Here is a 14,642-nt window from a genome sequence, read left to right on the forward strand (position 1 = left end):
ATCCCCTCCCCAACCCCCTTGTTAGGTATTTTTTCTTTAAGTGAATGTGTTAAAAGGACATACTTAATCAATGTGATATAGAATTATTGTATGTTGTGCCAAAAATTTAAGAAAAATGTTAAGAAAAAAAAAAAAAGAATTGGCCTGATCACCCATTTTGTTTCACTTTCATTTTTTGCTTTCTCATAATCAAAATCTACTTAGACTTACATGTAGAGCCATTGAAACCCAATCTCTTCATTGAAGAGGAGGCGACAGAGCCAACTACTGTAGTTTGCAAAGAGAGAGTCGTACTGGATCTATGAGCTCAAAAGCTCTAGTTCCTAACGGTTTGAACTTATAATTTGATTTAAATGCATTCCTTAAAGAAGATTACATCTTTGTTTGTTATACAGGCAAAGTACAATCTGCCGTCAGTTTCTTTCCTCTGTATCTTATTATATAATGATGTATTGATATACGAGTGACAATGTTGCTGAAATTGAATAACATGCATATACACACTATCCGATTCTACAGAAGATTTGTTTAAATATCAACTCTATCATGACGACACACAAATGTACTTTTCAACCCCCGACCTTACACCTGTTGTACAGACCAAAGTTTTCAAATGTCTCACTGCGAAATCATCCTGGGTGGCCCTCCGCCGACTTAAACTTAACATGGCAAAAACAGAGCTCCTCATACTTCCTCCCAAACCTGGCCCTACATTACAATCCACATTACTGTTGGAAGTACTATCATTCACCCAGTAGCCCAAGCATCTCCCCTGCTGAAATCCCTCTCCTGGCTTCCTATCAAATCCTGCACCTCGCACTCAATTCTCCTCCTCACTTTTAAAGCTTTACACTTCTGCCCCTCCTTACATCTCAGCCCTAATTTCTCACTATGCACCATCCTGACTCTTGCATTCTGCCCAAGGATGTCTTCTCTCTAACCCCTTTGTATCTAAAGCCCTCTCCCGCCTTAAACCTCTCACTGACTACCCCACACATCTGGAATGCCCTTCCCTAAATAACCGACTAGGACCCTCTCTATCCACCTTAAGAAACACTTGCTTAACGAAGCATACGAGTAGCACCATGGCTAATACTATACATATAATACATAAAGCGTGGCTCCCTGCAGACGCACATACCAGAATACCCTCATACTCTCGCCGTACGTTCTTCCTACCTACTAATTAGATTGTAAGCTCTTCGGAGCAGCGGCTCCTCTTCCTAAATGTTACTTTTATGTGTGAAGCACTTATTCCCATGATCTGTTATTTGTATTATTTGTTATTTATATGATTGCATGTGTATACTGCTGTGAAGTGTTATGTACATTAATGGCGCTATATAAATAATAATAATAATATAAATAAAGACATACATACCAGCTGGTCTGGAAGTGTTCTACCACCCAGGATTCCGTTTGCAGTAGCCCTTGATGAGAGATGACATCTCCCGATCCCATATTCATGTTTGAATGCGCATGTCCTACCTGCGTCCTGTAAGTAGGATTCTAATTTCACAGAGCGGATGAACACGTGATCATCTATTGTATTTTGTGACATTTAATAAAATACTAAAAAGCAATATATCTTTTATTACTTCACCTTACATTTCTATTTACTTTCCATACCTCTGAGGCATCCAGGTTCTACTAACGCTTAATTGCCACAATTTGATTACCAAACAGTATTATGCTATGTATTTCTTGTTTCTCTCTTTTCATATGCTGTGACCATAATGTAAACCTGTAAAACAGCTTTTATTTTGAATAAGATTATAGGTTCGGTACAGCACCTCCTATCCTCCATAACGATTTTAAACCCAAGTTTGCCTACATCACAGTGCCCCATTGAAATGCTTTAATAGCAAAATATATAGTAAATATATATAGTATTGTGGACAGTTATATAAGGAACATTTCATGGAGCCGTTTTCGTGTGCTCTGCTGTATTACATGCGGCATTCACGCCGACAATCACACCAGGCACCCCTGTGTTTTCCGCGGTTGATTTGTTTGAATTTAATGGTTTTGGATTTCTTTGGGTGCAATTCTTCGCATATCCGCCAGGTGGCAGAAATGAATGACTTGTAATGTGTACAGTACTGTGCTACGGTGTCAATTTGCAGGTGTTTAAAAAACAGATAAAAACAAGTATACAGTACCACGACAGTGGTCAATTGTGAATCGACCTTGGTTCTTGAAGACGCTGAGGACGTTATCAAATGTAGGTGTTTCATAATAAAAAACCTCTAAAACACAATGCTGTGGGCTTTTTTCTACATTGTTATCTCTGCACAATTGCTGAATGGACACCATATCAACTCCGTACATGAATACAAAACCTGACTGTAGTTATGCATTTTCAATATGTTCTGCAATTAATGCTGCAACAGATAAGATGGCGACTGTATCAGAATTATATGAATATTTCATTTCGAACTATGGGTGGAAGCGTTCGATAAGGCAAACCTTAACTAACGATCATTGTTTTTATCGCATTTCCCCTACTCCCGGAGATAGAGGAGGGTATTGGGGTGTGGTCCCAGATTTTTACAGTATGTTTGATCATGGCAACTTCAAAACGAGAAAGGTCGGGGTTAATCCATATAAGATTCGTCAATCCCAGTGCGCATGCGTATGTGAAACCGGCCTCAAGACTCTACACAGTTCATCAAAACCTGAAACATAATGAATGGCTCTGGGGGAGGTGTCAATAAGCAGTTGAATTTGCTTTACTTTGTTAGGCTTTGTGTGTGTGTTGGGGCGGGGGGAGGGTAGGGGAGGTGCTACTACTATAGCTTTGCCAGTCCGTGTGTGTGTGCAGGATTATTAGTTCAAAGAAATCTTTTGAACAGTTCATCAGAATCAGTTGTTCATCAGAATAATTTTTACCCACCCACCACCAAATACAAATGACAGTATGCCACCTCGTACATCACGCGCCATGACATAGGTATTCCGAGGTATACAATGCGTGAAATATTCCAATAACGGCCGCTGCATCTGTACAGTCAACAATTCATTTTTTTATTTACAATGATACTAAATCATTTTCTTATTACAAAATAAGAGGGTAGACATATGTTCTTTATTTCAGTTGAGGAGAACATGCGGTGTTATCCAACATAATCTTCATTTGGGTGAATAGAGTTGATTGCATGAAAAACGAAGATCCGTCTTACAATTAAAATTTTACATGAGTGTCTTGTTCCCAGCCTTCCTTTTATAAACCTTTTATTCCATGTGAAATCTCAAAAGCAGAATATACAAATAGTAGGACATTTATTTTAATTCATAATACACATCAATAATAGTATGAATCAAAGCAGAGAAACGCTTTATTAAACAAAGGTTGACAAAATAATTTACTGGTACACTACTGCATCCTGTGATCAGAATAACTCATGTAAGATCATTTGATTTACAATTTAATCCATTCAGATATAAGATAAAGTACAACTAATGTCTAAAACTACAATGTGAAGTTTGCCAATTTTTGGCCCTTTGCCTGTATATCATCAAAAGGTTCTTCACCCACGGCAAAACAATAATTATAATAATAAATATAAAAAACATCCAATTGTGTTTTTATATACCTATACCAGTATTGCTGCATTTGTTTAGGAATAAACCACCAAAATCTTTACAATAAAGCCGTAAAGTAAGAATTGCTCAAAGTTCTCCCAAAAATTAGGCTTACAAAATGCTCAAAAAAAGAAATATTACACAAATTGGCACAACGACTGGAACATGTAATAAATAACACTTCATTTGGTTAACTTGTGATATAGATATCAAAACGACATTGTGCAGGCCATGTTTTATGTTCAACCGATACGCAAAGGTACATAATACAAATGTGCTTATGTATACGATGTGAAACATTTATGACCACAGTAGATTTGGAGATGAATCTCTTAGTTGTTGTTGAGTACCCACCATGATGCTGAAAAAGAAGGAAAAATTGCTGAATGAAAAATTAAACCTACATAAATTATAAATAGTATTATCATAAAGTGAGTTATATTTAAGAGGAAAACATTATGGGACAATGCATGCCACAGAAAAGTCATAGATGTGTTTGGTCAATCCAGATTAGCCTCATCTATCCAGACAGTTGCCTCTATGAATATTTTCTTAATGACAATGCAATAGTCAGTTTGAGCATACTCGAAAGAATATCCGTCTACATATGTAGCAGATGTTACTGCACCTAATTACGATCACGTAATTAGTTTGCAAAATTGTGCAATGTTGATATTGGCACCACTATTTGTTTCAATGGCGGCGCATTAGATTGCATAATGGGTGCAATAACTACAGATACATCTGTAATTCAATGAAGATATTGCGTCTGTGTATAAGCTTTGTTTGAGGAGTTGAGGAACTGGTCATGATTCTTTTACCCAGAGATTACCTCCCAGCAATTCAGAGATGCATTGCACTGTATGTACAGTAGTAAACATATTAGCCACGGTGCTGGTTGTGAGGGAACATTCTTCAGTTTTTGTATTAGCAACAGTGGCTGATGATTCTTATAAAGCGAAATACAAGTACTAGAAGGGTAACTGCTCAAAGATATCTCAGTGTAGACATAGAATGGTGCTGCACTAAGGGTATAATAAGGTGTGAATGTCAAGGAGGGCAGAAAAAGATACACGTCTAGCTGTATGCACGCAGGTATTCTATGTATAGACAAAATTAAAGGTATATTAATGTGGTTAATGTGGATATCTCAAATAGAGATAAATTTAAATAAAAATATTACTTTTGATAAGAAATATCTCAAATATTTACAATTACAGTGCTATACATTTATCACAACTCAATAAAAAATCAGGTAGGAGTAGGAAAGAGTGTAGTGATTACGGTTGCTATAGCTCTAGAGTTTCAGTCAATTGTTTCTAATTCATTTGTTTTTAAATTAGCATTGAGAATCTTAGGAGTGTCTTAGAATTATCTAAGAAAGGGGAGCGCAAACTGGGGGGTGCCAAATTTTCTGGGGGGGGGGTGCGATGCTTACAGAGGCCCCGCGCTCTTCCCCAAAGCATTTAAATGAACTGCTGGAGGAACGCACGCAAGGTCTCTGTAAGTTCCCTTAACTGGCTTCTGCCGACGTGTCATCATGGCAATGCGGCGTCAAATGATGCCGCGGGGTCACATGACATAGTGACATCAGAAGACGCCGGTGAACAGGCAAAGGGGGAGGGGCGTGATCAGGGGAGGGGGGAGAGCAGGCAGGGGGGTGCAGACTGAAAAGTTTGTGCACCCCTGATATAAGAGACTATTATGAATGTTCTGATGTTTCATCAGTATGGAACATTCATTGGTTGGTAATCCATAACATGGTAAGTACAGTATGTCAAAGAATCCAGAGAAGACAAATATTTTGTAAGCATACATTCCAATGGTGTCCACTGTCATTTGTAGCTGCTGACACCCTAATGCCAACACCATATTGTCATACAGACACACTTACCGTATGCAGTGTAACATGAAGCACTCCTGAAATGATGCGTCTGCGCCTATTTGCTTATATGGGTGCTACGCCTCTGTATGTGGCATGGAACATTCATTGCTAATCCAAATTACCTGCCTTGATTCAGGGCCCCGAACATGTAAAAAATACAAACATACAATACAACATACACATTTCTGCTAATAGCAAAGAATATACAAATACTTCTTCACCATTAGCAGAAAGTGCACAGTACTGTATGTAGCCCTTTTTCTGAACCCTCCCAAAGGAACTACTGGTCACTGTACAACACCTGCGGCTCCAGGAGATCTGAGCCTCCGCTAGCTGGGAGCCTTGGGTAACACTTACACATTTCCTTAGCGCAGCGTCTCCACTTACCCAGGATCCCCGTGATGTGAGATTCCCCTGGGCAAGAAACATACAATAACTAGCACACTGTGTGTATGATAACCAATACCTTTTACTTGATAACATACACACATATATCAACAATAGAATAACAGGTGCCCCTCTACAGAGGAGACACTAATTACCAAGGTGTCTCACCAAACACTTCCCCCAACACCGAGTGATCCCACACAGTGTCCATAGGATCCCCACCCAATGTCCCGCACTCTTGCAGAGAGAGGATATGGGTGACTGCGCAGTCACTATTAAGCTAAGGGCCTGTTGGTGCACTTGTGGATGTAAAGTACCTGCCGAGCACTCCAGTACTCGGATAAGCAACGGCTTTGCAAAGGATCTGTCGCTCGGTGATTCCGTCTGATCCCAAACTGGTTCTTTGCACGAGGACCGCCAAGGGCGATCTCACCCTGGATATAGTCTCTGTGAGCCCTGACTTGAGCCCGAACCTCTTCACAGGAAACGCAGCGTCCGCTGTGTCCCTATCTAACACTAGCGCTACTGTGACACGATCCCTAACCTAGGGTCTGTCCCTGTAGCACCACAAACTGGGGAGTGAGGACCTATCTGGGACCTAAGGGGTTAATAGCCTTCTCCGCTCCCCTAACTCTTCCCTGTCCTGACTCTAGCTAATACTAACAGCGCCTGCAGCAACGCACTGCAACCTGCTGGATTCGTACAGCAAACGTGCTGCACAAATACTGTACCTTCTTGTCAGGCCTCACAGCACTGCCAACCGTGACCCTGACAAGACAGCACTCACACACTCACTAAGGGCAGCGTCCCTATCTTGGGGCCGTCCCTGAGTACCTACCCACTACCCTAACAGGGATTGGGGCCTGCCTGGGGCTTGGGGATCTACCTTACCTGGTGTAGGAGTCACTTGCTCCCTACACCCTGCCTCCCCTTCCTGCTCCCAGCTCCAACTCCTGTAAGTGACAGAGCCCCTATCCTTAGAGCTGTCCCTGGCAACACTTACTCTACTGGGCGACTCAGAGCTATCTTGGGCCTTGGGGACTGCTGGCCTAGTGCAGGAAGTCACTGACTCCTGCACCCTACCTCCTTCCCTTGGCTGCTCCTGGGTCTGACTGATCTGCGTGCTCCAAGCCCGCGAAATGTATCCTTTCTCCCTGCCTGGGAATCCTTGGCCCTCATTGGCCACTATCAGGCACCTGGTGCCTGCCTCGCTAGGCCCTATGGGAATTGTAGTCCCGTGGGACCTGTCTGGGCATTGGGGCCGCGTGCGCACTTGCCCTGCGCATGCGCGAACACCTAATGGCCGCCGCAACCTTTCCCTCTGCTTCCCTACCCTCGCGCGACTTCTCCCTAGCTCCAGGGTACCTCCTGCGCATGCGCGATCCCACGTACGCTCGCGCAACACTTCATGGCGGCCCCCGCTAGCCGGGTGCGCCGCCGAAGCTCCAGGGACGCCGAGCGCTCCCTGCACTGGCCCCCACCCTCGCGAAGTGCCGGCGGGTCCGTCGCTGCCTCCGGCGGCACCCGCGACCGCTCGGCACTCACGGAGGGGGGTTAGTGAGTACAAAATAAACCCGGGGCTACATGTAGATTAAAGTTTAGATCAGAACACTTCTGTTCATATCAGTTGGAATAACTATTGTAGCTTGTTTGTAAGTGTATGATCTTTTAGCTCACCGCTGCACCACTAGTTTAAAGTAGTGTTTCAATGCTTTTATGAAAAAAAAAAATGTCTGGAGCACAAGTAGATTAGCACCAGGGTGGTGGATGTCATAAGTATGAGATTATGTTAAATGGTCTCAGAAAAGATTAAACTAACATTAGGCAATTTTCCACATTAAGCACGTTAATAGCAGAGTATGAGAACTCATGCAGTAGGAGATAGTGGGTGAGTTTTTTTCATGTTCTATGATTTACCATGTATACAAATACTGAACTGTTATTGTTTCCTAAATGAAACAGGGAAAATTAACTTTATTTTTTATTTTATTTTTTTTAGATCCGATAAAGATGGACTCTCGTAGGTTCCTGTGTCTGTATTGTACAGCAGTGCTAAGAGCATTAGTTGCCATAGTTAACAGTGCAGGGAATACTGTATTTGCTGAATCTTTTTAGAAGGAACAGTGAGATAGAATATCCTAAGAATAAGAGTGATAAATATTATTGCGTTGAAAGAGTAGCTTAGAGCGGGGGTTCTCAACTCCAGTCCTCAAGCCCCCCCCCCCCGAACAGGTCAGGTTTTCAGGATATCCCAGCTTCCTCACAGGTGGCTCAATCAGAGGCTCAGTCAAAGCCGAGCCTCTGAGTCACCTGTACTGAAGCAGGGACTGATTGAGTCACATGTGCTGAAGCAGGGACTGATTGTGTCACCTGTACTGAAGCAGGGACTGATTGAGCCACCTGTACGGAAGCAGAGATATCTGGGAAACCTGACCTGTTTAAGGGGTGGGGGAGGGAGCTGGAGGACTGGAGTTGAGCACCCCTGGCTTGGAGGCAGAAACACTGCCTTTGAAATGGGTAAGCCTAGTTCAAATCCATACTGGCTCTCCTTCTGAGCTTAGGTAAATCCCTTTATCTCCCTGTGCCTCAGACAACATTAGATTGTAAGTTCTTTGGTACAAAGACTTGTACCAGCAACATTCTATGTACAGCACTGTGAACATTATCTGTATGTAAGAAAGAACACTAATCTGTATTATTATATCATTGAGACACAGATCTCCATGGAAGTGTGTATGACCTTGATGTAGATGATACTGGGATGCCTATGTGTACATAGCAATTAAGGTAAAAGAAATACATGTAGGAGAAAGTAACCATAAATACTTAAACTAGAATGGAGAATGGGATGATTATATTGAGAGGCTTGGATTCCTAGATGATAGTAATGAGAATACTTGATTACCGCATAGTGCTATCTTAAGTGTCCAAGGATTTCCAATTCTTGACTCCATGACCTGCTAGAACAGGCCTGCACAACTCGTAATGTGAGAAGGGCCGAACTGCTCCAAGAAAAAAAAAATTGGGCTGCACGGGTAAAATCATCATCATCATCTCTCCTCCAGCACCTCATCATCATCATCCTCATATATCTCCCCCCGCACCCCTCATCATCATCCTCATATCTCTAGCACCCTTCATCATCATCCTCATATCTCCCCCAGAAACCCTCACTAGCAACCCAACCTTTGCGATACTCCCTATCTATCTCTCGTACCCCCATCTCTCCCCCTCACCCACACACATAATACTCCCCCTCCATATCCAACACACAATACCTCCCTGCACACCACACACATCCCACCCCCCTGCACCTCACATCCCTCTCCCCCCTGCACCTCACATCATTCTTCCTCCTGCACCTCACATCATTCTTCCCCCTGCATCTCCCATCATTCTTCCCCCTGCATCTCCCATCATTCTCCCCCCTGCACCTCCCATCACTCTCCCCCCTGCACCTCCCATAATTCTCCACCCCTGCACCTCCCATCATTCTCCCCCCTGCACCTCCCATCACTCTCCCCCCTACACCTCCCATAATTCTCCCCCCCTGCACCTCCCATCACTCTCCCCCTGCACCTCACATCACTCTCCCCCTGCACCTCACATTACTCTCCCCCTGCACCTCACGTCAACCCCCCTGCACCTCACATCAACCCCCCCTGCACCTCACATCAAGCCCCCCAGCACCACACATCAACCCCCCCTGCACCACACATTAACCCCCCAGCACCTCACATCAACCCCCTGCACCACACATCAAGCCCCCCAGCACCTCACATTAACCCCCGAACACCTCACATCAACCCCCCCCTGCACTTAAAATCGCCCCCCCCCTGCACTTCAAATGCCCTCCCCCTTCCCTACCCTACCTTACCTTGGTTTGTGGTGGAGGAGGCGGCGGCAGAGCAGGCAGGAGTGCACGCACGCTCTTGCAAGCAGCAGGCAGGAAGTGCCTCAATGCTAGAGCGCGCTGCTACCCTGCGAGAGGGAGAGCGGGCTCGTGGGGGAGGGTGACAGCGGGCTCGCGGGGGATGGTGACAGCGGACTCGCGTGGGATAGTGACAGCGGGCTCGCGGGGGGGCGCGGGAGCGTGGACTCGGGAGGGAGGGGGAGAGCAGAAAGCCGCCGCGGGCCGCACAGTGAGTGCATGCGGCCCGCGTGTTGTGCAGGCCTGTGCAAGAGGAAGGTAGTCAAGGGTTAACACAAAGGATTTTACTGTAAGTGGCAAAAGGGCCAGTACCAGGAACCAAAATGAAGTCATGGTGTTTGTTACACAGGTTGATTAATAATTTAAAAAAACTATATATGACATTTGTAAACATTTTAAGAAGAGACATTTTCCCATTTTTGGTTAATTATTTTTAAAGCAGCAAATTGACACATAATCATGTATCCGTGTTCAAAAAGAAAGCAAGTTAAGAAAAGAAGTGGGTCTGAAACTGCTGGATAGATGAAAGCTGCACGGGCCATTACACCTATAGTACTTACAGCCAAAGTGAGTTCTGCTCAAATCAAATGGTACAGTATACAGCGTTAACTAACAGGTTCTGTCCTAGTTTTGTATACTATAGGTTGGGGAATAAGGAAATTCCATTACTTTAATAAGGTTCACGTTGACCACAGAAATGGCCTTTCATATTCCAAATACAATCAGTGTGCTGGGTTGGTAGTGTAGGAAATCAAGTTACACATTAGGTAATCAAGCAAGCATTTAATGGGATTATGATAGTGGTACGAACCAGGCACTAGCATAGTTGTCATGAGTTCTGGAGTTTCCAGAAAGTCCACGTTACTCCTTTGAAAGGTCTTGCTGTAATTAGTTTGAAGGTGGCTGTGAAAACATTAATTATATAAAGTTAAAAATTGTACAACCCATTTTTATATATTGAGTTGCAATCCACAAGACAGAAATACATTGCTAACAATTTAATTCACACTTTTTACATTTTCTGTTTCTAGTTTGGAGTTAGGCTGAGTCCATGGTCAGCGCTTAGGCGCTGACCCGTGCTGAGGCGCGCTGACGCTTGTCAGTGAGCCCCTGCAGCCGCAATGAGAGCGGCTTTAGCAGGGGCTCGCGCACGCTTCCGCCGGTGTGCGGAGGCGTACCACTTAAATTTTTTTTCGTTTTGGCGCTCACGGGAGCGCAGGGCCGGTCACGTGAGCGGTTCGCCCAATGAGGGCGGACCAGCTCTGTGAAGTCACTGGCCCGCCCCCCGACGGCGAGCGAACTAAGGCCAGGGAAAGCACCTGCTTTTCCTCAGCCTAAGTGCGCCTCCGCACGGCTGCAGTACCATGGACTCAGCCTTAGATGTGTGGGTTTTACCTATTTGGTCAACTTCATTATAGACCTAATGTAGACATTTTATGGTAGTTTTATTGAATGTAAAGTACTGCAACTTTGGAATATCTACAGTAATCTTTCCAGAACTATCTAGACACTTCCGTTGTTCAAGCCTAAATTTACAACGCTAATCTTACATTACAAAATAAGACATTGCAATGGTGTTAAATGCAAAACAGTACACTGCATTTCTAATTTTTGATGATAGATGTAACTTTAACATTATACCATTAGTGTACACACCTGTTATATAACGTTTCAGCTAGTTGATTATAGGTTGCTAATCAAAATATGTGATATTGAATGTGCTCAGTGTGAATATCCATGTTTGTTCTGACAACTCATGGTACAGTAAATCCACGTGCAGACAATCCAGAGGATTTGTTTTTATAAAAGGACCTGTCAGCTCAGTGTTGCTTTAAAGTTAGACTGCAGAATTTTTTAATAAAGTTGAAGCAAGTTTGTCAAGGAGATATTACACTTTGTACAATTGTACAATTGTAACCATTAGTACAGCACAACCTCTGAACCAAGCCTCACAAAATCTAAGGTTCTGAATGTAATTTATAACCAGTTCTGTTTTATGATATAACGTTTTTCTATTATGTTGTTGGTGCTTTGAAGGATGCATTTATTGTCTGACTGTCGAATAATGCCCTTAAGATGGTAATTATCTCATGGCTGTACAATTTTGCAAGTACTATAAATGTTAATAAGAGGCTATGTGATATTTTTCCATATTAAATCCGCCAATGTATCTATCGTTGCTTCAGGGATTTGCTACACAATAAATACACTAATCTAATGACTTTAAACAACATCATGGCAGGGACTTGCTCCACCTGAAATATTGTAACAGTTGGGGCAGATACTATAACTCAGCTACATGCTATCTACCTGAAACTCTAATACCTACTGTATATGTAGCAGAGGTGCACCTCCTTCATTATAAGGTCTAGCTCCTCTCCATGATAATGGTTTTAGTGTGACTAATAGATGGCCTTCAAACTACTGAGAAAAGGTCCCATATGGAATATACTTGTATTGGAAGCAATTGCCCTGAAAGTATTTCGTAGTTGGGCTTTTTCGCAAAAATAATTGTAGTGCATGTATTCAGTCAGGTAAGGCTTCGATACAGTTATCGTTTCCTAATACTAATCCCAGTGCGGTCAGGTCCACTAGTCCTGCGCTCCTAGTGAGAATTAACATGTGGAGAATTTAAGTAGTGTAGAAAAAGGTAGCAGCGCACAACCAAAGGGAGTCAGGGTCAGAGGTAATAATAAAACATTATTTATTAAAAAAACATGACTAAAAGGAGGTACAGGGACCCTACAACGCGTTCCGTACCAACAGGGTACTTTATCAAGGTATAAAATAAACTGTTGATACGAAACGCATTGGAGGGTCCCTGTACCTCCTTTTTAGTCAAGTTTTTGTAATAAATAATTTTGTATTATTACCTCTGACCCTGATTCCCTTTGGCTGTGCGCTGCTACCTTTTTCTACACTACTGGATCTTACTACCAGCTGCTGTCACACTCCATCAGAGACTCCTGGAGTGGGTGAGGATTATCAATCATTCAAGAAGATATTGTGAGTACTTTACCTTGCTGAAGTTACGCTATAGACACTCCCAATGAGGTCCTAATGGGTTTTGTCCACTCACCTTGTCCTTCAGGGAATATTTGTCTTATATATTCAATATTTTCAAGACTTCTTACTAACCTGGGAATATATTTGTGAATGCTGTCACCCACTTCTCTGCGGAGTACTCTGTTCATCTAATTTTATTTATATTTTGAATATTTGCCTCACTTTCATCCGGTTACTTGAGCACCCTGAACTGCCCCCCTCCCCCCCTTTTGAACATGTGGATCACTTAAAATTGAATTAGAATCTAATGGTTACATGGAGATAGGTTATGTAGGAACTAGAGATAGGTTGGCAATAATATTATAGATGTGGCGATAAAATTTTTTTGTCAGCAAATAAACCTCTTATATGAACGGTACATCAATTGCTAATATATAACTGCAATATTTATTTCAGAATGATGTATATGTTTTGGTGTACCTGTAATGAATGATATGTTCACAGCATTTTATGCACTGCCTAAGATTATTACAGGGGGACTGCTTATATGAACATGTTATGGCAAAACCTTACAAATGAAGGAAATAGCAAATAAAATGGATATTTCTTATTCTTTTTATATATACATTGTACAAGGATACCGTTTTATCTTCCCCAGATTCACTTCTATTTCTTTGAAAAGATTGATATCAGCTTTTAAATAGTAGCATTAGCAATACAGATAGCAGATTGTACAATGCTTATTATGCCAATGTGCATATTTTTATTTTGTTGATAAATATGGGTCAAAGTCATAGATTTATCCATTTGTAAAATAACAAACTTGTGTAAAGTTCAATTGTTGTGTATTTACTTACTTCTTCCAAATGTTAGTGGTTTCCCAAAACTCATAAACTATGAACCGAGATTCATTCGAAAGCTTCTGTACGGCAACACTATATAAAACAAGGACAATTATGCAATTATAAATAAAAAAAAACAACAAATCTAAATATGAATTGAGCCATTTATATTGGGGGACAATACACTTTAAATTGTATTTGCAGAAGGGGGGGTCTAGAGAAGTGTTTTCAACCTTTGTAGAAATGATGAACCCTTTAAAAATATACTTTGACATTGTGGAACACCTTGTAAATGTGTGGTGACTTTGTGGCACACAAGCTATGTTTACAAATACATTTTTGATGTGGTAGGATTTATATATTTTTTAAAAACAGTTTTTTTTGCATTATACGTAATTTACAACATTACACTATAACATATAATAACCTTTTTTTAACTCCTAAATAAAATGGCAAAAAATACATGTCTGAATTACCAAATTTGTCACAGAGAAGCCATGGTAACATCTTGATGAAGGTCCTTTTTGAACCAAAACAGCTACATTAAAAATATATTTATTAATATGATATTGCAATATTAGTGCATCTTGTTTGTTATTTTTTTCTAAATTAAGTAGTCACCACTGATAATGTGAAAATTATGCTATAAAGTACAGTATATTGTATGTGCTTTTCAAGTGTAGATGTCCAACCATAAATAAACCAGCAGAGGGTGCTAGTAATACATTGTGAAGTGTACATTTAAAGATTTTTTTTTATTGTAAAATATTTTCATTCTCATCTCCTCTCTTTCTCTGTGGCATACATTTAAACACGGGTAATTATTTTCCCGAATTCTCCTTGCACGTTTCCAGGTCTTGCTTTGTATGCTGCATATACCTCAAACTCATTTTCTTATTCAAATGCCGTTATTAAGGGCACACTCCCTCCACACATGTTTAACGGCAAAATTGGGAAATATGCTCATTTAAATATGTAAAAAGTATATTCAAATCATTTGAACTCT

General features: G+C 41.7%; 1 protein-coding gene across 3 annotated transcripts in view; it reads right to left on the reverse strand.

The window, feature by feature from the left end:
• Nucleotides 1-3,320: 3,320 nt before the first annotated feature.
• NECAB1 (N-terminal EF-hand calcium binding protein 1) overlaps nucleotides 3,321-14,642 on the reverse strand; it is a 322,496-nt gene continuing 311,174 nt past the window's right edge. For all 3 annotated transcript variants that reach the window (XM_075582919.1, XM_075582920.1, XM_075582924.1), the window contains 3 exons: nucleotides 13,652-13,729; nucleotides 10,600-10,691; nucleotides 3,321-3,946 (listed from right to left, as the gene is read on the reverse strand). In XM_075582919.1, the coding sequence (XP_075439034.1) occupies nucleotides 3,918-3,946; nucleotides 10,600-10,691; nucleotides 13,652-13,729 (199 nt within the window). In that variant the 3' untranslated portion in view covers nucleotides 3,321-3,917. The remainder of the gene's footprint in view (nucleotides 3,947-10,599; nucleotides 10,692-13,651; nucleotides 13,730-14,642) is intronic.

Source organism: Ascaphus truei, chromosome 2, assembly GCF_040206685.1.
Source record: "Ascaphus truei isolate aAscTru1 chromosome 2, aAscTru1.hap1, whole genome shotgun sequence".
NCBI lineage: Eukaryota > Metazoa > Chordata > Amphibia > Anura > Ascaphidae > Ascaphus > Ascaphus truei.